Source organism: Lissotriton helveticus, chromosome 7 (assembly GCF_964261635.1).
Source record: "Lissotriton helveticus chromosome 7, aLisHel1.1, whole genome shotgun sequence".
NCBI lineage: Eukaryota > Metazoa > Chordata > Amphibia > Caudata > Salamandridae > Lissotriton > Lissotriton helveticus.
In genome coordinates, this window is record NC_136068.1 from 1,931,214,395 (window position 1) to 1,931,241,204 (window position 26,810).

At 47.8% G+C, this 26,810-nt stretch overlaps 1 protein-coding gene across 10 annotated transcripts in view; it reads left to right on the plus strand.

Annotated features, from left to right (window-relative positions):
* Positions 1 to 3,768: 3,768 nt before the first annotated feature.
* LOC144770929 (uncharacterized) overlaps positions 3,769 to 26,810 on the plus strand; it is a 584,254-nt gene continuing 561,212 nt past the window's right edge. For all 10 annotated transcript variants that reach the window (XM_078655752.1, XM_078655753.1, XM_078655757.1 and 7 more), the window contains exons 1-2: positions 3,769 to 3,976; positions 10,912 to 12,461. In XM_078655752.1, the coding sequence (XP_078511878.1) occupies positions 11,018 to 12,461 (1,444 nt within the window). In that variant the 5' untranslated portion in view covers positions 3,769 to 3,976; positions 10,912 to 11,017. The remainder of the gene's footprint in view (positions 3,977 to 10,911; positions 12,462 to 26,810) is intronic.

Here is a 26,810-nt window from a genome sequence, read left to right on the forward strand (position 1 = left end):
GGTTGGGTGTTTCATGCAATAATGCTTGTACTGAATGCATATCCTTTTTTCTATATGTTTATGCTCGTTGGTCCTGCGTTGTGATGCGGGACGATGTCCTTATGCTCTGTGTAATGTCAGTACTTGAAAATAAAATTTTGTTCTGAAAAAAAAAAAAGATGAAAGTGTGACATGTACACAAATTGCTTCTGCTTTAGGCCGTTACCCTGGGGCAGTGTGCGTCCCTTACGCATGCGCAATAGACTTGACTATTGTAATTCTCTTCTGACTGGCCTTCCCAAATCTCACCTCTCCCCCCTCAAATCCGTCCTCCATTCAGCAGCTCGCTTCATTTCAGGGTCTAAACGAAGTGACCACATCACTCCTATCCTGTCATCTCTCCGATGGCTTCCCATCGAGGCTAGAGCTATTTACAAAACGGCTTGCATCACCCACAAAGCTTTGCACTCTTCCTCCCCTCGCTATCTGGCGAATAAACTGAAATTGTCTGGAGGTTCCAGACCTTCTCAGAGTGCGGAAAAGTTCCTGCTTGAGCCCTCCTCCTTCAAAAGGGAAAAACTGTTGGCACAATCGTTCTCAGGTAATGCGGTGAGAACCTGGAACTCGCTTCCTCCTTTGCTCCGTGCCATCACCTCCATCCAGATCTTCAAAGCGGACCTCAAATCTCTTCTATTCCAAAGACACTTTCAGAACTAATTCCCTCCTTCTCAGACCCTGCCAGGAAGTTCTTTAGTCATTGTAAATTTGTCACATATATTTATATTTTTGATGTACATCCTGTGTTTAATATTGTGTTCCTTTTGCCTGCGTTGTTTTGATTCTATGGCCTGCTATTGTTCGCCAGGAAGTTCTTTAGTCATTGTAAAATGTGTCATATTTATTCTTACCTTTGCTTGTACACTCTGTTCAGGCTATTTTTGTTTGTTCTATTCCTGCAACAGTTCTCTCATGTAACGTAACTGGTTCTATTGTACAGTTCTCTGACACCTTCGGGTAAAGTCCGCGCTTAATAAGAATGCATAAAATAAAAAAATTAAAAAATAAACAGCTCCCTTCCCTACGCTCAACCGGGACAGGTCCTGGCCTGGATTTCGCTATTTTCTTCGATGGAAAAGTGAAATCACTTGTGGATCAGGTTGCTCATCCTACACCTCCAGAGGAGCGCAAATCCTTAGCCATTTGGCAGAGCTTTGACCCCATATCTGAAGATGCCCTTCTCAAGTGTATACGCGAAACAAAGCCCTCCAACCATTCTCTTGACCCTATCCCCAGTGCCATTGCCTTTGACTTCTATATCCATTCCCTTTCCTATTGGACCACTCTGATCAACCTCTCCCTCTGGCAAGGCTCCCTTCCTGTCTCCTTCAAAACTGGGCAGGTCACCCCTCTGCTTAAAAAACCCACTGCTGATGCGAAGGACCTCAACAACTTCCGCCCCATCACTAACCTTCCCTTTCTTGCGAAGATCACAGAAAGATGTGCAGCAAAACAACTCTCTCGTCATATCAAGGACAATGATCTTCTTGACAATTGTCAGTCCGGCTTCATCCAAAACTGCAGCACTGAAACAGCCCTACTGCAAGTGGTTGATGATGCGCTGAGGATACTCGACTCTGGGGGGTCCTGTTTGCTAATTCTCCTTGACCTTTCCGCAGCCTTCGACACTGTTAATCACAAAACCCTCCTCAATATTCTTCAACAGAGAATGGGCATGGAGGGCACTGTGCTTAAGTGGTTTGCATCCTTCCTCTCTGACAGATCTCAAATGATCAAAATAGCGAACAGTCTTTCTTCTCCTGTGGCGGTGGGTCAAGGTGTTCCCCAAGGCTCTATACTTGCACCCACATTGTTCAATCTCTACTTAGAACCACTGGGAAACCTCCTAAGCAAATCCGGGATTCACTATCATCTCTATGCAGACGACACTCAACTCTACCTCAAGGTTGCCTCCACTCATGATCTCTCCATCCTAAGATCTACTGTTGACTCCATTCAAAACTGGATGTCAACTCATCAATTGATTCTGAATCCCTCCAAAACTGAATTCCTCCTCTTCTCCTCCTCACTCTCTCCTCCCCCGGTTCAATCATGGATGGATCAGATTAATCTACTAAACAATAAACCCATCATTGTTGACAGCGCAAAATCCCTTGGTGTCATTCTAGACAAAAAACTCAATCTAACTCCCCACATCAATTCTACTGCGAAATCTGCTCGCTACCAACTGCGCCTTCTTTGGGGAATCCGTCGCTTTTTCCCGGAGCAGGACCTTATAACCCTGGTGCAATCGCTGGTCCTCTCCAGACTGGACTACTGCAATTCTCTTCTTACTGGCCTCCCCAAATCTCACCTGTCCCCACTTAAGTCTGTCTTCCATTCAGCAGCTCGTTTCATTTATGGGGCCAAAAGAAGCGATCACATCACACCGATGTTATCCACCCTCCGCTGGCTTCCCTTCGAGGCTAAAGCTATCTACAAGACCGCTTGTATCACCCACAAAGCCTTGCACTCCTCCTCTCCCCGCTACCTGGCGAATAAACTGAAACTCTCTGGAGGCTCCAGACCTTCACGCAATGCGGAGAATCTACTGCTTGAACCTTCCACTTTCAAGAAAGAAAGAACAATGGCCCAATCCTTTTCAGGCAACGCAGTGAGAATCTGGAACTCCCTTCCGCCTCAGCTCCGGACCACTGCCTCCTCCCAGGCCTTCAAAAGGGACCTCAAAGTTCTCCTCCTCCAGAGACACCTCCAAAAGTAACTCACGTCCTCTTGCTATTTGTGAGGAAGACTTCCCACTACTGATAATTTCTACTTTCCATGACCATGGAAGTGCCTTCCCAGTGTATTCCTGTGGTAGGAGTGTCTGCCTTTTGCAGTACTTTCCATGTACTTGTGTTCGGTGCCCTTTTGTAACATGCACACACCACTCTGCCCTTGCAACACACGGCTGCTACCTCTCACATGTCTTTACCTTTGATACTTGCACAAGTGCCACCTTGCCTATGTAACGCTTGTTCCTGAGCCTGAGTGTCTAGCACCTATTGCAGGACTATACCTCAAATTATACTCTGTTTTCTCTTATAACTGCACACTTGTCACTTTTCCTCTTGTGCACTTTTGACTACCTCATGTATTTTTGGTTGCTCACAATTATCACTATTACCTTTACTACCTCATGTATTTTTGGTTGCTCACAATTATCACTATTACCTTTACTACCTCATGTATTTTTGGTTGCTCACAATTATCACTATTACCTTTACTACCTCATGTATTTTGTTTGCTCATAATTGTCACTATTACCTTTACTACCTCATGTATTTTGTTTGCTCATAATTGTCACTATTACCTTTTGTAAGTAACATATGTTTTTGCAATCTGTTCTTTTGTAATGTTTCTCATTATGTTTCATTTCTGTTCCTATTGTGAAGCGCTCTGACGCATTCGGGTAAAGTCCGCGCTATATAAAAATGCATAAATAAATAAATAAATAAATAAAGGTCCTGTGCGCACGCGCATTAGGCACGTGTCCTTTCAATATTCGACCCCCCTGTCACTGGACGTGTTCTGTGCTCAGCGCATGCGCGGTAGACGTGTACTACATATCTAGTCCGTTTTCAACACCGACTCCGCGCCCCACGCGTGCGTAGCATGTGCTCTACGCATGCGTAGTATGTGCTCTCCGCACGCGCAGTCGTCGCGCAGCGCCAGTCCTAAAGACGTGTTTTCTCCCGCCAGCGCACTGGGGTGTCTCTGCTCCGCGCATGCGCAGTCGGCGCGCACGGCCATTCCTGAAGCTGTTTTCTCCCGCCAGCGCCCCGGGATGGTATCTCTGCTCCGCGCATGCGCAGTGCGCGCGGACGGTGGTGGGGCAGTGAGGGGTTCCGCCCGCGGCCGCGCAGACCTTCATCCTTCGAAGGGCCAGGGCCGGCGAGAGGGCCCCAGTCCCCGGGGAGAGGCGCCTGGACGCCTGGAGGTAAGGCCCGCCGGGAGCGGGGCCGAGGGGGCACGAGCACCGGTGACCCCGCACGCGGCCAGGGGCGGCGTCTGTAGGCCCTGGGAGGGGAGGGGGGTCACAGGGCGGGGGACAGCCCCTGCCGGGCGGGGGTCACTCCTCCCGGCGCTGAGGGCAGGGGGGGCACCTGGCATGGGTGCAAATGTATTTATTTACAAATGTATTTATAAAGTTCAGGACAAAACTTCGGGACAAAAGGTACGTTTTCCAGACACGTCAGAGGTGGTCGTGCAAGAGTAAATAAGTAAACAAACAACCACCGAAGTACAAGTCTAAATAAGTTCATATCCGGTTGAGACAATCGTGCACTTCACGGTTTGTCCGTATGGCCGCTGCGCCACCTTAGACGACTCAACACTGGCATCTCGCTCCAGCAGGTGCGTTAGTCACCAGGGGATGGTGAACCACACCTGGATATGTCAGGCCGCTTTTTGTTGGTGATTTGAAAACTACTGGATGTACAAGGAACTTTGCAGTGCCAGCCCCCAGTGACAAAACCACTCCTCCCCCCTTTCCAGCCTCCCAGGGAAACACCCGATGCCCGGTCCGGCCAGTCCGGCCATGCTACCACCCTCCAATAGCGCCCCTCATCTTCACTTAGACCGTCTCTCATGTGTATTTAATTTCTTTTATTGTGTTACTCATCCCAAGTATGTAGGGCAGGGTGTCGGAGTGCGATACATCACACACATCATATAGAGCCAATGACTCATATGAACGTGGAAATCAATGTATGGGAAATGTTACTTAAGATAATGGGTGCTACAAGGTATAATAAATCTTTCATCCATTATTCAGTCTTTGACCATTCATTCTGTCCTTCCATCTGTGTGCCCATCTATATCCAAACATATTCAACCATTTGAAAACCTATTTACCATATATCCATCCATCCCTCCATCAATCCCGCCATCCATCCTTTTACTCATCCATCAATTATTCATCCACCCACCCTTTCCCCCATCCATCGACTCTTCCACCCAGCCATCTATTCACTCACCCATCCAGCCATTTACCCTTTTACCCATCCATTCACTAACTCATCCACCCAGTCACTCATCCATCCACCCATTCAGTCATTCATCCTCCCTTTCTCTCTCCATCCCCTTTTCACTTATCCATCCATCATCCACCCACCCATTCATGAATCCATCGATCCTATTACTCATCCATCCTTACACTCATCCATCCATTCTCATCCATCCACCCTATCACTTCACTCATCTATCCATCCTTTTGTCCATCTATCCCCCTTTCACTCACTCATCAGTCGTTACATCCACCCTTTTACTCCTCTATCCATCCATTCACCCTTTCACTTATCAATTCATCAATCCATCCATCCACTCATCCATCCACTCACTTATCCATCCACTTACTCATCCATCCACTCGCCCATCATCTACCCTTTCACTCATCCATCCACCCTTTTACCCATCCATCTACCCATCCACCCATACATCCATCTATTTACCTTTTCTTTCATCCATACTTCCACTCGTTCACCCATCCATCCTTTCTTTCATTGTCTAGCCATTCCCCCCTTTCATTCATCCATTCAGTAATCCATCCAGCCATTCACATATTCCTTCACTTATTTACTCCTGCACCTTTTCACATTATGAGCTGAGCCTTTGTCTGCAAGGTTGCAGACAGAAGAAGCCCATCAAGAACCTCACCTTGCTGTAGTTCCTAAAGCAAGGGGTGGGGTACGATGGGGGAGAGATCACTATGCCCCTGCACATAGGCAGTCTGAAAATGTAGAAGTCATGAGTCATGCATGATGCACAGTGCCAGGATGCAAGGTGACTGTGACATGGTGTTGTTTCCAGGGCTTTAAGTGGTGTAAAAAAACTTGGGGGATTCTCTTCAAAGGGGGTGTTTGATGTAATTAAGGGCGGTGGTTTAAAACACCTAGGCTAAAAGTCTGCGCTTAGCATAGTGTTCCGCCTGACTGGTATTATGTTATTTCTGTCATTGCATCCAGATATATAATACACCAAGTATCATTACACCAACAACAAGTCAGGACTATTAGCTTTGTCAATGGTTGTTAGTTCCTTTAAATAAAAAAGCAGCAATCATGGCTTTGTTGAATATAATATTGAAAATACGTCAGTTCTAAAATGACGACACAGTGAAAGAACGATAACGCGTTCTTTTCAACTTGTTTTACAGGTTTCTTTAAATAAACTGTTCTCTAACGTTGCAGCATGGGCATTTTACCTTTTATGTAACAGAATGCCCTGCTGTACACTGAGACAGGAGGAGGCCACCACATGCTTTAACACCCAGACTGCCCCATTGACATTCTGTATGTGGCAATTACCCGGCATACAGAATGACAATGGGCGGGGTGGGGCTGCTCTTGTGCTCCAGGAGGAGTGCTAGGCGGCCCCATCAGAGGGGTGAGACCTCTCAGAGGGGAGCAGTGTTGGTCCCAGTGATGGCCAAAATTACGGTCAAAAGGCGTCCGTAAAAGGGTTCCTCGCGGACGACAAACGTGAGGTCCAAATTACGGACGGTCCGTGAAATTTACGGACGGTTGGTCACCCACCCTAGCTGAGGGGCGCGTATGGGTCTCTGCCACAACACTCGACCACCAGCATATTGGGGGGGGTACATCCGAGAGCAAACTCAGCCTTCTTCAGGGACAGGGAGCCATCTCCGTCCTCAGCCTCTCCTTTTGTACTCCTCCTCTATCTCCTGACTCACTCTTCCAGCGCCCTCCCTCACTCCCTTCCATCCCTGCCTTTGTTTCACCCTGCCTCCCTTCCATCCCTGCCTTTGTTTCACCCTGCCTCCCTTCCATCCCTGCCTTTGTTTCACCCTCACACCCTTCCATCCCAGTCTTTGTTTCACCCTCAAACCCTTTCATCCCTGTCTTTGTTTTACCCTCACTCCCTTCCATCGCTGTCTTTGTTTTACCCTCAAACCCTTCCATCCTTATCTGTTTTACCCTCACACCCTGCCATCCCTGTCTAACCCCCACACCCTTCCATCCCTGTCTTTGTTTCACCCTCCCTTTCTTCCGTCCCTGTCTTTGTTTCACCCTCCCTCTCTTCCATCCCTGTCTTTGTTTCACCCTCCCTCTCTTCCATCCCTGTCTTTTTCACCCTCCCTCTCTTCCATCCCTGTCGTTGTTTCACCCTCCCTCTCTACATCCCAGTCTTTGTTTCATCCTCACTCACTCCCTTCCATCCCTGTGTTTGTTTCACCTTCCCTCTCTTCCATGCCTGTCTTTGTTTCACCCACCCATGCTTCCATCCCTGTCTTTGTTTCACCCACCCATGCTTCCATCCCTGTCTGTTTCACCCTCCCTCTCTTGCATCCCTGTCTTTGTTTCACCCTCCCTCCCTCCCATCCCTGTCTTTGTTTCACCCTCCCTCCCTCCCTTCCATCCCTGTCTTTGTTTCACTCTCCCATGCTTCCATGCCTGTCTTTGTTTCACCCTCCCTCTCTTCCATCCCTGTCTTTGTGTCACCCTCCATCCTCTTATTAACCAATCAGATGGCCGACTGGCGCGTGCAGGCAGCGTGAGCAGACCGTGTCCCTCGCGTGGTGTTCACTCGTTAAGGAGCATTCAGTGATATACGTGGCGTGGCATGAGATTGCTTTAATCTGTGAGTCGGCCCTTCTGTCCTTCAGCCCCGACACCGTGTGCCCCGCTGATTGCAGCAGCCGCCGCACCGTGTCACCCTAGGGCCCCCCGCACCTGCCTCGGTTTGTCCCTCTACGACCTGAGCCGCACCGCCGACAGCCGCCACAAGCTGCCCTTGCAATTTGCCCCAAAGCGGTACGGAGTGTACGCCGGAAGCGTACCAATTATTTCTCAGTGCGCTTTACAAAACACAGCCCGCTCATTAAAACGCTAAAATGACTGAATGCGCTGTGCACGACAGCTCACTCGTGCAGGATGATTAGCAATTTTACAAGACTCATCACACTCTCTACTGACGCTTCTGGATGTGCTATTAACAACTCACAAAGAGCAATGAAGCTAGACTGTGTGTGTGTGGGTGGCTCTGTGTGTGTGTGGGTGGCTCTGTATGTGTGTGGGTGGCTCTGTATGTGTGTGGGTGGCTCTGTATGTGTGTGTGTGGGTGGCTCTGTATGTGTGTGTGTGGGTGGCTCTGTATGTGTGTGTGTGGGTGGCTCTGTCTGTGTGTGTGTGTGGGTGGCTCTGTGGGTGGCTCTTTTTGTAGATGGCTCTGTGTGTGTGGGTGGCTCTGTGTGTGTGGGTGGCTCTGTGTGTGTGGGTGGCTCTGTGTGTGTGGGTGGCTCTGTGTGTGTGGGTGGCTCTGTGTGTGTGGGTGGCTCTGTGTGTGTGGGTGGCTCCGTGTGTGTGTGGGTGGCTCTGTCTGTGTGTGTGGGTGGCTCTGTCTGTGTGTGGCTCTGTGTGTGGGTGGCTCTGTGGGTAGCTTTTTTTGTAGGTGGCTCTGTGTGTGTGGGGGTGGCTCTGTGTATGTGTGGGGGTGGCTCTGTGTATGGGTGGGTGGCTCTGTGTGTGGGTGGCTCTATGTGAATGACTCTGTGTGGGTGGCTCTATGTGTGGGTGGGTAGCTTTGTGTGTGTGGCTCTGTGTGAGTGCAAATGCAATAGGTCTCGCATTTGCGAGCGATTAAGCTATTGGCATTGTAAATTACAATGCCATTTATTTATGTTTAAAAACAAAAAAATAAATACAAATGTCATGAGCAATGCCAATAGCTCTAACTTTGACAATGCCGACCATTGCATTGTAAATGCTTGTTAAGGATTCTAGCTGTGGTTTAAAAGAATTGTTTCAGTCATTTCCACCGAGCACAGAGGTATCCCTGGGTGTAGTCTTCAGTCTACTAGAGTCCAGAACTAGGAAACTGTTAGGGGAAGTAATATCAGTAAGCATCTGGTGCACCTCCCGCCAGTCCAGATTTAAGTCCTCTGCTTCAGAAGGACACTGTCAGGCACATTGTGCAAGCTGGGGGTAGAATGACCCACTTCGCAATGTCACCTGGGTCTTTGACCCCATAATATCCTCCTGTCTCACTTCTATTCATTTCCTGAACACACTCTCACTCCTCTCACCGCCTTCATATCACCCGTCTCTCCTTTGCTCTCTTCTTCTGTCATTTCGGTTCCAGTTCTCCCATTCTCCACCCAACTATCTCTCTCCCTCTCTCTCTCTCTCTCTCTTCTGTTTCTCTCTCTCTCTTCTGTTTCTCTCTCTCTCTCTTCTGTTTCTTTCTCTCTCTCTTCTGTTTCTCTCTCTCTTCTGTTTCTCTCTCTCTTCTGTTTCTCTCTCTCTCTGTTTCTCTCTCTCTCTCTCTCTCTCTCTCTCCTGTTTCTTTCTCCCTCTTCTGTTTTTCTCTCTCTCTCTCTCTCTCCTGTTTCTCTCTCTCTCTCTCTCCTGTTTCTCTCTCTCTCTCCTGTTTCTCTCTCTCTCTCTCTCTGTTTCTCTCTCTCTCATGTTTCTCTCTCTCTCTCTCTCCTGTTTCTTTCTCCCTCTCTCTCCTGTTTCTTTCTCCCTCTCTCTCTCTCCTGTTTCTTTCTCCCTCTCTCTCTCTCTCTCTCTCTCTCTCTCCTGTTTCTCTCTCTCTCTCTCATGTTTCTCTCTCTCTCTCTCTCATGTTTCTCTCTCTCCTGTTTCTCTCTCTCTCTCCTGTTTCTCTCTCTCTCTCCTGTTTCTCTCTCTCTCTCTCCTGTTTCTCTCTCTCTCTCTCCTGTTTCTCTCTCTTTCTTCTGCTTCTCTCTCTTTCTTCTGTTTATCTCTCTCATGTTTCTCGCTCTCTTTTTCTCTCGCTCTCTTCTGTTTTACTTTCTCTCTCTCTCTTCTGTTTCTCTCTCTCTCTTCTGTTTCTCTCTCTCTCTCGCTCTCTCTTCTGTTTCTCTCTCTCTCTCTCTCGCTCTCTTCTGTTCCATGTACATAGAATTTTAGATACTATGTTGAATTTTTGTATGCCTCACCAAAAAGAAAAATTGGTCTCAAAAAGGGATTCCAGGGTGGGCATTGTCTGAGTGTGGTGCCATTTGGTGTATGGATGGGTGTGAGGACAGAGTGAATAGGTGAACTATTCTGACACAGTATGTATGATGCTTTTTTGATCACAGAGGTTTTAGAGAGTGAATGGGTTTGTAGTGTATAAAGGGGCTTTCTAGAAATAAAAAGCAAAACATTCCTGGGTACTAAAAAACAAATAAAAAATACATAACCTCAAAGTAAAGAGAATAGAAACATATACAAATCAAGTTTTGGATTCTTGTATGAAATGGAATAAGTGGTTTCTTGAGGGCAATTGTTTCAGTCATTGCTTGTCATTATTTGTACAAACAATTTTGCAGCATTGGCATTTGTTTTGTTTATTTATAGTGTGACGTTTCTCCTGGCATGCACAATGTAGGAGGCTATGCCATGTCTTGGCCCCTTGTGGATGTGACATCTCTGTTTGAAAGTGTGGGTTGGAACACATTGCATGTTTGGGAGGGCACTTTATTTTTTTATTTCAAAAACAGTAATCTGGGGAGACAGATTGTCATCACTGTCAGGTCTACACATCATAGAGTTGCTTGCAGTGGCTTTTTCATCTTTCAGATGGTAAAATTGAAAGTAAGTGCTAGGAAGTAAGACATGGTGGCAGTGGACAAAGGTAAAGCTAAAGCATTGTAGCAGCTTTAAGTAAATAATCTAACCAACGTTGTCCACTACTTTAGGCTAACGCTCAATCTTTGGGGCCCAAAACGACAGATAGAGTGCGTGATTAATCTTAATTGGAGAACTTATTTAGTATATATTCTCCAATATCTTAGTTTTCTTTCTCACTTACTTTAGCATGTCCATAAACTTTTCCTCTCCTTGTTTCTCCTTTTTGTCTTTTCTTGATACAGCTTTGTAACCTTTACAATAACTTTCATTCTAGGTTGAGAAACGGAAAATCTAAATGCCATGTGTTAGGAAGAATATTTGGAGAAAGAAAGCAGACCAAAGAAATTGACAGATCAGCAGTCAAAAGACATCTGCTCTTGATGGATGGCCTGATGACCCAGGAGGATGCCGTACCATCCAAGGATTGGATGAAGACAACGGAAGAGACGAACAGAGACCAAGGGGATGATTCGTCATCTAGGAATTGTAAGGGGTCAAGGTACTGGGCAAAGGCTGTGGTAGAGACGGATGCTTCTAGCATAGATAACCAGCACTCCGCAGACATGGCAAAGATTGATCTAGAAGCACATCCTTCTTACAAGGGTAACCAGAAGTCCATGGGCTTGTTGAGGATTGAGGTAGAGAAAGGACCTTCTACCGTGGACGACCAACACCCCACGGACTTGATGAAGGTAGACTTAGCAACCAAACTTTCGAAAGGATGTGATGAACACTGCATAGACTTGACACAAATTAAAGATGAGGCAGAACCGGTTTCCGTTGATGACCAACACCCCACAGACTCTATTAAAATGGAGGTAGAGGAAGAGCATTGTACAGTAGATGGCCAACGCTCCACGGACTTGATGAAGGTAGACTTAGAAACCAAACTTTCGAAAGGATGTGATGAACACTGCATAGACTTGACACAAATTAAAGATGAGGCAGAACCGGTTTCCGTTGATGACCAACACCCCACAGACTCGATTAAAATGGAGGTAGAGGAAGAGCATTGTACAGTAGATGGCCAACGCTCCACGGACTTGAGGAAGGTAGACTTAGAAACCAAACTTTCGAAAGGATGTGATGAACACTGCATAGACTTGACACAAATTAAAGATGAGGCAGAACCGGTTTCCGTTGATGACCAACACCCCACAGACTCGATTAAAATGGAGGTAGAGGAAGAGCATTGTACAGTAGATGGCCAACACTCCACGGACTTGATGAAGGTAGACTTAGAAACCAAACTTTCGATAGGATGTGATGAACACTCCATAGACTTGACACAAATTAAAGATGAGGCAGAACCGGTTTCCATTGATGACCAACACCCCACAGACTCGATTAAAATGGAGGTAGAGGAAGAGCATTGTACAGCAGATGGCCAACAGAAGGCTGCGGGAGAAAGAGAGTCGTCTGCCAGGGTTAACAAAGGTCCCGTCAGATGGGTGAAGATTGAGGTACAGAATTGTGCCGGTGATAACCAAAAGGTTGCCAAGTTTATAAAGATGGAAGATGCTGATGAGCTATCTTCTGAGTTCCCTCAGGATGCCACTGACATGGTAAAGTTGGAAGCCAGAAATGAAACCTATTCGGAGGTATGTCAGGATTCGAGTCGCCTCATAAAATGTGAAGAGGAGGATCCATTGGCTAGGGATAGTTTGGGAGATATGGTCCATGTAAAGACTGAAGAATGCGATGGATCATTTCACAAGATGTCACCTGGCTTAATTAAGTGGGTGATGTTCAAAACTGAGGCGGACCATTTTTCCAGGGATTCTCAGGACTGTGAAGGAGGGAGGAGTGAACATTCTTCTGCAGGTAAGGAGTAAAATCTCTAAGTCACTATATAATCTTTCAGTTATATGTTGTAATTTAATGGTAAGATGATGTACGGAAATAACATTGAAAGCTGGAAGATATTTGACACGTCCTCCAAACAAAGAAGTGCTATATAAATACCCTAGCTATATATGAGCATGCAAGTAGGCTTGGACAATGTCGGCCAAAATTGGCATACAGGTGTTTTTGAGTTTTCTTGGGGAAATCTGGGTTACTTGCAAACCTTTCCAGGTTATTATTTGCTCCAGGAATGCACCACATTTTCTTGTCAGGATTTTGTTGTTGTATTATAGTAATTGTATTTATATAGCGCTTACCACCCCTGTCAAGGCGGCGAAGCAAATTTTTTGCGAGTAGCACGCTACTCCGGAACCCATAAAGGATTAGTGTTGAATTAGTATAGTTAAATATGTAACTAATTTGAGTGGTGGATAGGTTAGTCAGTTATTTGGATTCAGAAGGACAGCGGAGGGATAGAAGAGGGAAAAAGGTTTGCATCTATATAGCGCTCATTACCCTTGAAGAGGTGTTGAAGCAATTTTTTTTGGGGTGCAAATTAGCATGCTACTCCGAAACACACAAAGGATTGGTGGTGAATTAGTGTAGTGAAAAATGAAAGTAATTTGACTCGTGGATATTAGTCCATTATTTGGATTGTTGTTCCAGATAATTTCAGACATTTTACACTTTTTGAGAAGCCCTGTCAAGAAGTGCGTGTCACCAGAGAGCATACCAGTGTTCTCTTTATTTCTATAGCCATATGGGAAAGGCAGAGCACAGACTGTGCTGTTTATAATCTCCTCCAGACAAGGGAATGCCCCTCTGTGCTTTGAGGCTCTTTAAAAAAGAAGAACTTACCTGCATTATTTGCTGTGTTGTAGCCACAGTACAAAGAGTACTGTTTGCTATGTAATATTAGATTGTAGTGTTTTATGCAGTACTTACAGCCTAGTGGACATAAAGGTATAGTGTAAAGATAACTGACTGCTGTGGATTACCAGATCACCGTGTTTTACGCAGTATTTACAGCATGATGGGCATATAGGTAAAGGTAAAGAGTATTGGCTTTTTAAATTTTTTTATTTATCAACTTTTCATTGATCATACAGTGTACACATAGCATGTTCACAGCAATTCTGCATGTATCAGAATAGTGTCATTCGACAAACTTCAACAAAGAAAAAAAAACAAGGCCAAAGAGTACAATACATACTATATAAAGTAGAGTACCACAGTCAGTATAAAAGTACTTAGGGCCGCCCGCCTTCAACATGTCATCCAGTTCAAACAGGCCATGTTACAATAACAGCGATCAGGCATTATCTTCATCCCCATCCACCCACTCATGTTTACAGTCCATCCCCGGTGTCCACCTCACTGCACACTAATAAATATTCCCGTAAGGGGGCCCAAATGTCCCTGGGCTTAGAAGAAGTCGGGAGCACTTCTGCGTATGTCTCAAGTTGGTCTCTGCAGTACACCATGTCTTTCAGCCAGCGGTCTGTTTTGGGACACCTGCAGCTATCCCAAGTGAATAGCGTGCGTCTTTTCGCCATAAGCAAGGCGAGATGTACAAAGCGCCCTATCGCACCTTTAAGTTGAGGAGCGTGCCCTAGGAGGCACAGCTCAGGGGCATTTTGCAGTTCCAAACCGGTTATGTCCTTGAGAATAGATAACACCTTTTCCCAGTAGCAGAAAACCTGTCTACAGTGCCACGCCAAATGTATAAACCCCGCTGGCTCAGTCCCACAGCACTTCCATCCCCCCGTTGGCCTAAGACCTATCCGCCACAACCTATGGGGAGTGTGGTATGTTTGATGCAAAAACTTGAGGTGTATTATTCTAAGGTTACTATTAGAGGATAATCGCCCTGTCACAGAGCATATGTGCGTCCACTCCTCCGTGATGGGGGTGTCTAGCTCACTATTCCACCTGGCTAAGCTGATATCCGTGCTATGCGGTGTGTCGTTCTGGATTGCCTTGTATAGTTTGGTGACTAGTTTCTTCTTCGTTGGGGCCGTAATTACCAACTGTAGTGCCAACAACGTCTCCGGTTCAGCCGGAAAGCTAGTGTAGTGTTCCTTATTTGCTCGTCGCAGCCTGTAGCAGGTGAACTGGAATAGTGGTGTGGGATTGCAGATATACGATAACCCCTCCCCCGTAATGTATGTGCCTTCGGGGAACAAGTCACTCAGACTCGTGATACCCGCCTCTCGAAGAGCCTGCACAGAACCCCTATCTTAAGCTACCGACAGTGCAGCATGTCCTTCAATGGGAACGGCAGGGGCGTATAGGGGGAGTTTTTGCGTCCGCCTACCAATCGCCTGCCAGGCCGAAATGGTAACATCATTTGTGTTTATCTCTATCCGCGGAGTGTGCCTGCACGTGTGTGTTATAAGGCCCCTCAATGGTGTAGGGTGTGCATCACCTTCTTCCACGGCAACATGCGGTGTAAATTCATGCGACCTGTACCAATAGTAAGCATATTGGGCTTGACAGCAAAGATAGTATAGATAAATGTCCGGTGCTTTGAACCCCCCTCTATCGTAAGGCAGCGCTAAAGTGCGCCAGCTTATTCTCGGTTGCTTGGCGCCCCATACAAGCCGTTTGGACGGTTTGGAAGAATCTTTTTGTAGTGGGACCAGGACGTTACAGAATAGGTACAACAGTTTAGGCAAGATCACCATCTTTATTATGGAGATCCTGTCCACCAGCGACAAGGGTAAACTTATCCATCTGTCTATATGCGCAACTATAGCTGTGTATGCCGTGCCATAATTTTCGGAGACGACTATTCCCTGGTCTCTGTGTACCCACACCCCTAAGTATTTTACAGGGTCAGCAGACCAGATCAGCGGATACTCGACCACCGGAGGAGTGGTTGCAGTAGTTAGTGGAATGATTACGGACCTGTCCCAATTAATGTGGAGGCCAGAAGAATATAAGCTAAATTTGACGTACTCGCGGAGAACAGGTGATAAATACTGGTTCGGTTCGCGGACATATAGGACCATGTCGTCCGTGTACATTGAGATTCCCACCGGCCTGTTGTTGAAATTGAGGGCTGCCGCCCTGTGTATCTGACGGATCTTGCATGCCAGGGGTTCTATGACAATGACGAATAAGAGTGGGGACAGGGGGCAGCCCTGTCGTGTACCCCGCTCGATGACAAACTGCTCAGAAGTGTCACCTTCTACTCGAACTCTAGCTGATGGGTCAGTGTATAAGAGCTGAATCCAGTGCATAAACATGGGGGGGGGGAATCCCATTTTGCCCAGTACACGCAAAATGTATCTCCATTCTATGGAGTCAAATGCCTTTGCGGCGTCCAATAAAACAGCAACCGCTGGCAAGTCTGCATTAAGAACATGCAACATGGCAAAAATGGTGTGTAAATTGAGGGATGTGGATCTGTCAGGAATTAACCCAGCCTGGTCCGGGAGTACAAGCAGCGGCATTAGCGGCTGCAGCTTTATGGCCAACATTTTCGATAGTATCTTAGCATCCAGGTTGATAAGAGACAGGGGGCGGTAAGATTCGCAGTGATCGGAGGGGCTTATTTTTCTTCAATAGAGTTATAATCATTTCCTGCCGCAAAGAGGGGGGTAGCCTGCCCGTTTCGTATGCTTCTGCATATACAGCCAGCAGGTGTGGCGCAAGGAGATCAGCGTGTGCTTTATAGAATTCTGCGGTCAGACCGTCTGGTCCAGGAGCTTTTCCGTTTGGGGGTGATTTTATAGCTTCTACCACATCCTCAATATCCAGTTGGAGGCTAAGGTATTTTCTGTGTGCGTCTGATAACCACGCACAGGCAATGTCATCTAGGTAGGAATTTAAGGCCTGCTCGTCAGTTCCCCCGCCAGAGGTGTAAAGTCCTGCATAAAACTGTCGAAATTGCTCCACTATGTCAGTAGGGGAATAGTGTGTCTGCCCAGCAGTATCCACTATCAGCTCAACCGGGAGTTGAGCGGCTCTGCTCTGTAGTCTACCCGCTAGCGATCTGCCCGGGCGACCTCCTTCGCCGTATCGCCTGGCGACATGCCTTTTTGATAGATATTTTACCTCTGTCTCTGCGAGGTCGTTATATTCATCAATGTGTTCTCGTATGCTCGCCAGTACACCCATAGAAGGAGCATTATCATATTGGGCTTCTAGGTCACTTAGCTTTGTCTCCAGTAAGTGTAATCTGCCTCGTATGTCTTTCAAGATCCCCGCTGATGTGCTTATACAGGCGCCCCTTATCGTGACCTTAAAGGCCTCCCTCAAGATCTCCCGACTGTCCACCGACCCCACATTTGTCTCGAAGTAGTGTATAATCGCAGTTCTAAGTGCCTCAGCGTATGTCTGGTCTAGGAGTGCTTCTGCTCTGAACCGCCACGTAAAAGGCTTCTGAGGGTTTAGAGGGATAGTGAGTGTGAGAAGTACTGGATTGGGATCCGATAACGTTCTTGGGAGATTGCGGACATCTGTGACCCATTCATTTGCACTTTCACTCAACAGCCAGTAGTCTAGCCTTGACCAGCTATTTGTCGCCATTGTGACATGTGTGCCCGCCAGTACCTCTACATGCCTATGCCTCCAGGCGTCCACTAGGCCAAATTCAAGCATTCGTTCCTTACACAGTCAGCAACCCTGACCATCCTGTCCCCCTGTGGATTCGATTTATCCTTTGTGGGATCTAGATGTGTGTTGAGGTCTCCCCCCGAACCCCTCCCCCCCTCCCAGATGAGCGCTGTGTCGGGCCAGGTGCGCAGTGTCTTAAACATACTCAGGTAGTCAGCCGTGTCGTCGACCACCGGCCCGTAGAAACTTACTATTGTCACCAGGATGTTGCTTAGCTTGTTGAGTACCATCGCCCACCGCCCCTCTTGATCTGTACTAGAGTCCAGTACCGTAAAGGTCACCCCTCTCTTGATTAAAATGAGGACCCCCCTCGCGTATGAGGAATATGATGATGCTAATCTGTAGGAGGACCATTTTTTTGCTACTTTATCCTCCGTCGTTTTAGTCAGGTGGGTTTCCTGTAACAGTGCTATTCCAACATTATGCCGATCAAGCTGTGCCAATACCTGCCTGATTTTCTGCGGCGTGTTGAGCCCTCGTACATTCCACGTTATAACATTATATGTGTCCCCTGTCATGTGTGTCCCGGAGGTGCGGCATTGCATCTATCTTCCCAATAGTGTAGAAGTGCACCCATCTAGTACGCCAGTACATTACATCACAGTAAGACTCACGCATCTTTGGCCTAGAACGTAAAAAACAGCCTCACCCTCCCTCCTCCCACTTCAGCACACCCCAATTGCCAAAGACATACCCCTCATTCAACTCCCACAATAACATCAACCGTAGTGAACACAGTTCCCATTGGGGATCACCCATCGGTGGTCGCGGCGGCTTAACCCCCTCCCAGATAGCGTAGGGAGGGTAGCCATCGAATCTTCGTAAGGTCCACTAACCCTGCAGGACCCAGCATTCGAATATCAGCATGTTACATATCAGTCGGCAATAGTATCATCACCCGTATGAACCCGCTTACCGCATGTTTCCACCCCGCATTGCTTCCACACATACTACACGACCTCTGCCTTCAGAAGCCCGTTTAATCTCTCTTACTGTTCATTCGTCGATGTCCGACGTGGGAGATGCGGTGGAGCGCTGTCGTTGCTGTCGCAGGTGTCGAGCGTGTTCCATAGCATGTTTAGAATATCTTGCCACTCTCCATTGTTCCCACACGCAGCCTTGCAGGGTACAGCATTGCATATGGGATCTGTTCCTTTTGGAGCATTTTCTTGACATTTTGGAATTTCTTACCGGCTGCTTGGACAGTGGCCGTAAAGTCCGGATAGAAGGACAGCGTGTTTCCTTGATTTGTGATAGTGCCCTTCTGTCTGGTAACGCGTAGCACTGTATCTCGATCCCTGAAGTTAAGCAGCCGGGCTATTATGGGTCTCGGAGGGGCCCCCGGCGGGGGTCGCACCGCTAGTGATCTGTGTGCTCTCTCAATTGCAAAGAGCGGCGATAGCTCGTCTTTGCCACATATTTCCTGAAGCATGGCCTCCATGTAGTCTTCCAGCTTACCCACGTTTGTGTATTCCGGCAGCCCCAGTACGCGAATGTTATTGCGGCGAGACCGCGCTTCAATGTCCTCATTTTTAGCCTGGATTACCGCCAGCAGCTTGGTGATGTCAGACGTCTTTTCTGCAACTTGTTATAGCCCATCCTCCGCGTCTGTGATCCGCTGTTCTACTTCGCCCAGGCGGGCCGCCTGTTTGTCCAGTTTCGTTGAGAATTGGTCCATCCTGCCATTTAGTGCTTCAATCTTGCCGTCGATCGCCTGTAGGCTTGCTTGAATGGCTGCTAGTGACTTCTCGAGTGACGGGCTGGGTTGCGTCGCAGTTTCCAACTCGGAATCCGAAGTTGGCGCCTGCCCCGGTCCCCCCCCCCCCCTTCCGCAGCTCAAACGTGAGACGAGGCTGGTTCTTGTCCGGGTGCCCCATGTTATAGGTCTGGGTGTGCTCGCGGTCCTCTCTAGTTTCATCGTTGTCTATAGTTATTCTTATAGGGAGTGCACAGGTGGGAATTTAGGTCCTCCAGCGAATTAGGCCGCAGATCCACTGGGCCACGCACCACATGGTTATTTAGAAATGGCGCTGGTGGTGCAGATTCGGCGAAATGGCGTGGCCCATGCACCCTCCCCAGGGCACTGTGTCAGTCCATACAGTCCGCGACCCAGTGTCAGTAGAAAAGCCTCCCCAAAGTATCAGCAACGATGATCGCAGTCCTTCGGTCTTGGTCGGCAGCAGCTGGTCACAAAGAGTCAATCTGGGGGAACACGTTCTCTCAGGGGGGCGGGGGTACAGTTGTGAATCGTGTGTTTCGCTGTCCCAGGAATCGCACCCACAGTTATGTCACTCTAGTGTGCTACAGTATTAGGGGGGTTTCCTATGACCGTGAGCAGCCCCCTCCTCATATATCAGCAATTTAATCCTCCTGCTTGGCCTCCAACAGCGTGTAATAGAGGGCCTCTTACTCCAAATTGTCCCGGCAGTTACCCCCTTAAAGGCACCAATAGAGGTGCTGGGCTCTCAGCTATGTGCGTGTCTCGGGAGGGTGGGAGGGGGGGAAGGGGAGGGAGGAGGGGCGGCACTCCGATCGGCCCCTGGTAGGTCGTCTTCGCACACTATGGTTGTCCCCCTCTCAGCCCTTCGTTTTCCGCAAAGAGGAAGGCAGGGGGGGGTCGGGCACCATCTCTCAGGCCGCTAACATGGCACTCTACACTGGCGCGGCCCACACACACTCGCTGCGCCGGGGACTCGCGTAATTCACAGCCCGGGTCTTCTCCCAGCCGTCCTCGTCTGCCGCCTCAGCCGCGCAACTCTCCACCTACGCCCGCTCCGGTACCTGAAATGTTTGCCCACACGACTCTGAGCAGATCACAGGCGACCTCTGCTTCGCGTACTCCGTCAGCCACACCGCCTCAGGGCCCTGGTCAGTCGTCTCTGCTACCCGTGCGCCGCCATTAGTCCTATACTGCGGGCGTCCATGCGATCTCTCAGATCTCGCTCTCGTGCTCTAAAACAGTCCACCGCGGGCAGCGCCGGGTGTGCCCAGCACGCAGCTTTACAGGTTCATAGGGCGATATCGCAGGTTGGCAGGGTTAGGGCAAGGATAGTGAAGGATTGTCCATCGATGGCTGGCAGAGCTGCACTAGAGTGGGGCCATCGCACCAAGCTCCAAGCCACGCCCACAATGAGTATTGTTATGTAGTACTAGATTATAGTGTTTTATGCAGTACTTGCAACATAGTGGGCATGTAGGTATAGTGTAGAGTTCTGTCTGATATGTAGTACTAGATTATAGGGTTTTATGTAGTACGTGCAACATAGTGGGCATTTAGGTATAGTGTAAAGAGTACTGTCTGCTATGTAATACTAGATTATAGGGTTTTATGCAGTACTTACAGCATGGTGGGCATATAGGTAAAGAGTACTGGTATGTAATACTAGATTATATTGTTTTATGCATTTGGGTATAGTGTAAAGAGTACTGTCTGCTATGTAGTACTAGATTATAGTGTTTTATGCATGACTTGCAGCATAGTGGGCATTTGGGTATAGTGCAAAGATTACTGTCTGCAATGTAATACTAGATTATAGTGTTTTATGCAGTACTTGCACGGTGGGCATATAGGTATAGGTAAAGAGTACTGTCTGCTATGTAGTACTAGATTATAGTGTTTTATGCAGTACTTGCAGCATAGTCGGCATTTGGGTATTGTGTAAAGAGTACTGTCTATATAGTACTAGATTATAGTGTTTTATGCAGTACTTGCAGCATAGTGGGCATATAGGTATAGTGGAAAGAGTATTGGTGGCTATGTAGTACCAGGTGGCAGTTATTTTATTGTACCTTTCACACCGTAGAGCTTGTATAAACACTAAGGTCTACAATAGATTGTAGTTTTTTGTACAGTACTTACAGCCTACTGGGCATAATATTATGCTTCTCTTTCTTATCTACCGAACACAGCAGCAAAGTAATATATGGAAAATTACTACATTTCCCATGAGCCCCACAGCCCACATTCCACCAATCAGGACCCACACAGTCCTATATAATGTTATAAAACAATAGGCCTTCCTCTGTTATTATCCAGTAAAATCGGAAATCTCCAAAACACCAGGAACACCAGTGGAATCAGCCAACCAAGCCGAGACACCGTCGGTTTGGAATCTGTGCCTGTGAAATATAAAAAATGCAACTTGACGAAACATGTATCGGCTGGTTTGTTTTAGTTTGTATTGATCCAATTTGAAATACAATCCATGCCACATGAAATCTTGGAAGTCGAGCTCCGTTACTTTTCTAAGAACATTATTGTGTATATTTGGTTTTGACCACAAAGCCTAACTACTCCTTTACGTGTGCATAGGACTTTGTCTCAGCAGCTACAATAATGTCTTCCAGTCTAGAACCGGATGAAAGCGCTTGAGAAGCCATCGCGCCACAAACTGTATGAGCTCCAGAACCAGATGTATCAATACCAGCCTCCCCAAGAAACCATTTAACTAAACGGGCTAAGGTGGCAGAAGAAACAGACCTAAAGGGCTTTTGTAGAGAGAGGGAAGGTGGTCCCCGACTAAAGCTGACTGCCATAAACTCGGACCGGCATTACGCCCATGATTTAAAGAATCCTTTGAACTTTTATAACAACGTTGACTGATATTTCAAAATATCTACCCGCTCTGAGGAAGCCCCAGGTCGGATGGCCATGTAAAGGAGTGAAACACGTGTTGGCTGTTTTCTCTCACTCACTCTTACGGATAGAGTGCCAATACTATTCTGCATCTCATAAACAAGCATTTACAATGCAATGGTCTTGGCAGCATTAAAGGTAGAGCTATTGGCATTGCTCATTATTATTATTTTTTTTAAAATCCTAAATAAATGGCATTGTCATTTACATTGCCAATAGCTTCATCACGTGCATATGCGAGACCTGTTGCATTATCACCCACACACACAGTAAGTAGTAGAGTGAGAAGTCGATAGTGAGTAGGAGAGAGTTATTAGTAAAGAGTATTAGAGAGCACAACAGAGCTGTGTGAATAATAACCGCTGTGAGCCCGTGCCTGAGGTGCATCATCTGAGCTGTGTGAATAATAACTGCGTCAGCCCCGTGCCTGAGGTGCATCATCAGAGTTGTGTGAATAACAGCTGTGAGCACCTGCACGAGGTGCATCATCAGAGCTGTGTGAATAACTGCGTCAGACCCGCGCCCGAGGTGGATCATCAGAGCTGTGTGAATAACTGCGTCAGCCCCGTGCCCGAGGTGCATCATCAGAGCTGTGTGAATAACTACGTCAGCCCTGTGCCCGAGGTGCATCATCAGAGCTGTGTGAATATCTGCGTCAGCCCTGTGCCCGAGGTGCATCTTCAGAGCTGTGTGAATAACTGCGTCAGCCCCGTGCCTGAGGTGCATCATCAGAGCTGTGTGAATAACTGCGTCAGCCCCGTGCCCGAGGTGCATCATCAGAGCTGTGTGAATAACTGCATCCGCCCCGTGCCCGAGGTGCATCATCAGAGCTGTGTGAATATCTGCGTCCGCCCTGTGCCCGAGGTGCATCATCAGAGCTGTGTGAATAACTGCGTCAGCCCAGTGCCTGAGGTGCATCATCAGAGCTGTGTGAATAACTGCGTCAGCCCCGTGCCTGAGGTGCATCATCAGAGCTGTGTGAATAACTGCGTCAGCCCCGTGCCTGAGGTGCATCATCAGAGCTGTGTGAATAACTGCGTCAGCCCCATGCCCTAGGTGCATCATCAGAGCTGTGTGAATAACTGCGTCAGCCCCGTGCCCGAGGTGCATCATCAGAGCTGTGTGAATAACTGCGTCAGCCCCGTGCCTGAGGTGCATCATCAGTTGTGTGAATAACAGCTGTGAGCACCTGCACGAGGTGCATCATCAGAGCTGTGTGAATATCTGCGTCAGACCCGCGTCCGAGGTGGATCATCAGAGCTGTGTGAATAACTGCCACAGCCCCGTGCCCGAGGTGCATCATCAGAGCTGTGTGAATAACTACGTCAGCCCTGTGCCCGAGGTGCATCATCAGAGCTGTGTGAATATCTGCGTCAGCCCTGTGCCCGAGGTGCATCTTCAGAGCTGTGTGAATAACTGCGTCAGCCCCGTGCCTGAGGTGCATCATCAGAGCTGTGTGAATAACTGCGTCAGCCCTGTACCCGAGGTGCATCATCAGAGCTGTGTGAATAACTGCGTCAGCCCCGTGCCTGAGGTGCATCATCAGAGATGTGTGAATAACTGCGTCAGCCCCGCGCCCGAGGTGCATCATCAGAGCTGTGAGAATAACTGCGTCAGCCCCGTGACCGAGGTGCATCATCAGAGCTGTGTGAATAACTGCGTCAGCCCCGTGCCCGAGGTGCATCATTAGAGGTGTGTGAATAACTGCGTCAGCCCCGTGCCGAGCTCGCAGCAGCCGATACTTGCATCCATAAACTTAACTCTCTGTGCACCTATCCACACCAAAATATTAACCAACAGTGAAGCCCTGCACTCACACCCCATAAAACAGCATTGCTCATTTAGAAGACAGACACACATTGAATTTCGAGCTTCTTCTGCGTTGATGGTAATTTCTATAAATTACTATTGAATTCTTGTTTTCCACTCCCAGTTTGATAGACCACCATCAATCACGTTGACCCAGATCGCTGTCCCCGGATAACCCCCATGTCGTCGCTCTCCCTGTGCCACCCGGCCTGAGCCTCCTCTGCAGTTACCTGGGGTGAGGCGTCGCCCCCAACGAAAGGCAGAGGCGATGGTGTTCCATGAGGCTGTTCCTCGCCGTGAGACATCAGACCGCACCGCTGCGGGGAATGTCCCCCAGGGGACCCAGGCAGCGGGGCGCACCTCCTGCCCTTAGGGGACTGGGAGTGGGGGCTAAGAAGGGCCTCGAACTCCACGGGCCGCTTCAGAGTGGCACCGCACGCCATGCTGCCTTCCATGAAGCCGGCCAGGAAGAGAGCAGTTATCGGCGCGCGGCGGAGACGCTGGCGCCGTGAGCGTTCGTGCGACCAAATCTGCGGGTGGCCAGCTCGTCGCTCCCTCTCCCATTCACAATGCTGCGCGCGTGCACAGCTCTTGTCTCGTTTTGTCAGATTTTGAAGGCTGAAACAATCGCTATAGTTCTGTCGAACGCGCTTCGCTTGTTTTCTAGCCGAGACCGAATAACCAGACAACGTTTGAGAAGGGCTTTCCCATGCAAAGCAACAAATATTGCAACATTTTTAGTAACTTTTAATCCGTTTGAGCGAGAATTTTTTTTTTTACAAAGTCTGCAGATTATGCAGCAGATAATGGATTATTTATGTTGCAAATGCCTCAAATCCTTAATTATGCAGAAAACACTGCGGCCGCAGAATCGTATAATTCCATGGCCTTACTCACCACATATATAGCTATTGATCAGCTCTGGTGCAAGGACTTTCCGATTTCGAGGCAAAATGAATAGTTGCTATGCATGAGGAAGGCCTGCAATCTTTCTTAGGCAGCATGTGTAATTGTCGTAAACACAAAAGATTTAACACATTCTGTGTGAGTCCATATGTGAAATTGGGACCTTTAGAATATTTCCAATTGCTAGATTCCCATTGCATTATCTGCTCGCCATAAGAAATTATGCTGCTTGCATTTTCATGGCGACAGTCAATATCCAGATTCTATCGTTTGGATGTGAACTTTGCTATTGCAAGACATGTGGAACTCATCTGATTTCACTATTGCCATGGGACATTTCTGGTTGAACCAGCTCCCCCACAAAAGATAGCAAGGGGGTTAGCAAAAGGTAAATTACAGGAGGTACGGTAATCCATTTATTGAGATGTATGAGAATGATGCTCATTTAATAATAATTAAACACAGGAACTAACAGGCATTAGCAAAACCAATCGGTGACAAAACAAGCATGGACAAAGACAAAAGGCTAGCAGCCAACTCAGACCTGTGTTGGCAGCCAGCCTTTTGACATTGTCCATGCTTGTTTTGTCATAGTTTTTTAGGTCTCGCGCCTGCGATTGCAGGCCAAAGGCCTGCAGTCGCAAAGCGAGACTATTGTCATCATTCCGGCTTTCAAGGGCTAAATGGGAGAGGACAAGAGACTGGGACGCGCACGCTGCAGCCTGCCGGAATCGGATCAGGTCGCGCGCGTCAACACGCGCTCCAATTCCGGCAGGCTCTTCACGACACACATACAGCCACTCCCCCCCTGCCGCGCATACACACACAGACCCCCGCCCCCTCCCCGCCGAGCATGCACGCACACACATACACAGAGAACACCCGGCGCTTACACACACATCCCCTACCTCGTCTCGGCGTCTTCACGCTCCCTTACCCCCGCTCCTCTGGTGCGCGCGCACCACAGGTTTCTATTCCGTGTTTATTTAAACAGCCAATCAGGAGGCAGAACTCCTTTAAGACATGCTCCCTCTCTGGTCCGCTATCATTGTAACTGCACGGTGCGTTGTGCATCTCCGCAAAAACGGCAGCATGGGCCAATCACCTTTGTTTTTGCTTATTATTTCCGTAGGCAGCTTTTGGTTATGCGCAGCTTACGTACAGAGACACCCGTGCGAGTACTTTAAACGTGACTTGTTTTATTTTTTTTAACAGTGGGAAAGGTAACAGCCTCAGTCTTTTAAAGGGCCCGACGCTGCCATTGCAAGCCGATGAAACACGTAACCTGCGCTTAGTAGTAAATGTGTGTGGCACCTTCCCGAAAAAACAAGATAAAGCATTATTGTACGCAGCATGCCTTTCATAGAAGGAATTAAGCCAGTATATTTACTGTCCCTGTAACGTCCGTAAATGTGGAACTAGTAGACGTGTAGCGAATGTTTGTTTCCTTTAACAGTAGAGTATTACAATCAACTTGATTCATTTTCATGAGGTGTCTTACTGTTTAATTGGTTGTATTGGGACATTTATTATTTTTTTAATATTACAGTTTTTCATATTTTAAAATGTGCAGTTGTCAGTAGGAAATTCTAAAATCTAGCAATCACAGACTTGTGCGCTGAGCGTCCCTCTTTAACAACATTAGAAAGCTGCGTTGTGGTGAGTAGTAGCTGTTAGGGAATGATGTGAGTTTTCACTGCATGGCGGTGTATAAGTGAGGTGCGTGGTGAATGCAATACAAAGTGGGGCGAGTGAGGTCGGCGACAGCGTGCCAGTGAAATGAGTGATTGATGTGTGCAGGTAAGGTGAGTGAAGGCTCTGGGGTGGTGAGTGAGGGCTGTATAACAGGGATGCCAGTAGTGGCTCCAAAGGAGTGAGCTTAGATAGCCGTGGGACAGATTTTTGTTTCCGTTTTATATAGCACCAACTTGACATCGGAGCGCTTTACATGAACACCAGTGTTCACAGAAGCCTTTCTGCTAAAAGTCCGACGACTTCCCACCAGGGCGCTCACAAAGGCCGGTCCGAGAGCCTTTCAGCGGCGTCGGCTCCTTTCCGTGCTCCCCCCCCCCCCAGCTAGATACACAGGTCTAGCAGAGTCACCCTTTTATTTTTCTATTTATTAATTAAGACTCTTAATTTAAGAGATTTATTAAAAAACCTGGTCTGTGGTAATTCCTAGCGCCTGTGAACCTTGGCGAACATGTGTTCCCTGTGGCACCCAAGTGTATGATTATAAATGTACCTCACATAGTCATCCATCCATTCACACATTCCCAGGCAGCAATCAAACACATATCTACCCACCAATCCGAAAAAGTGCTTTTTGGACCCCCCCTGAAGGGTAGCTTCAG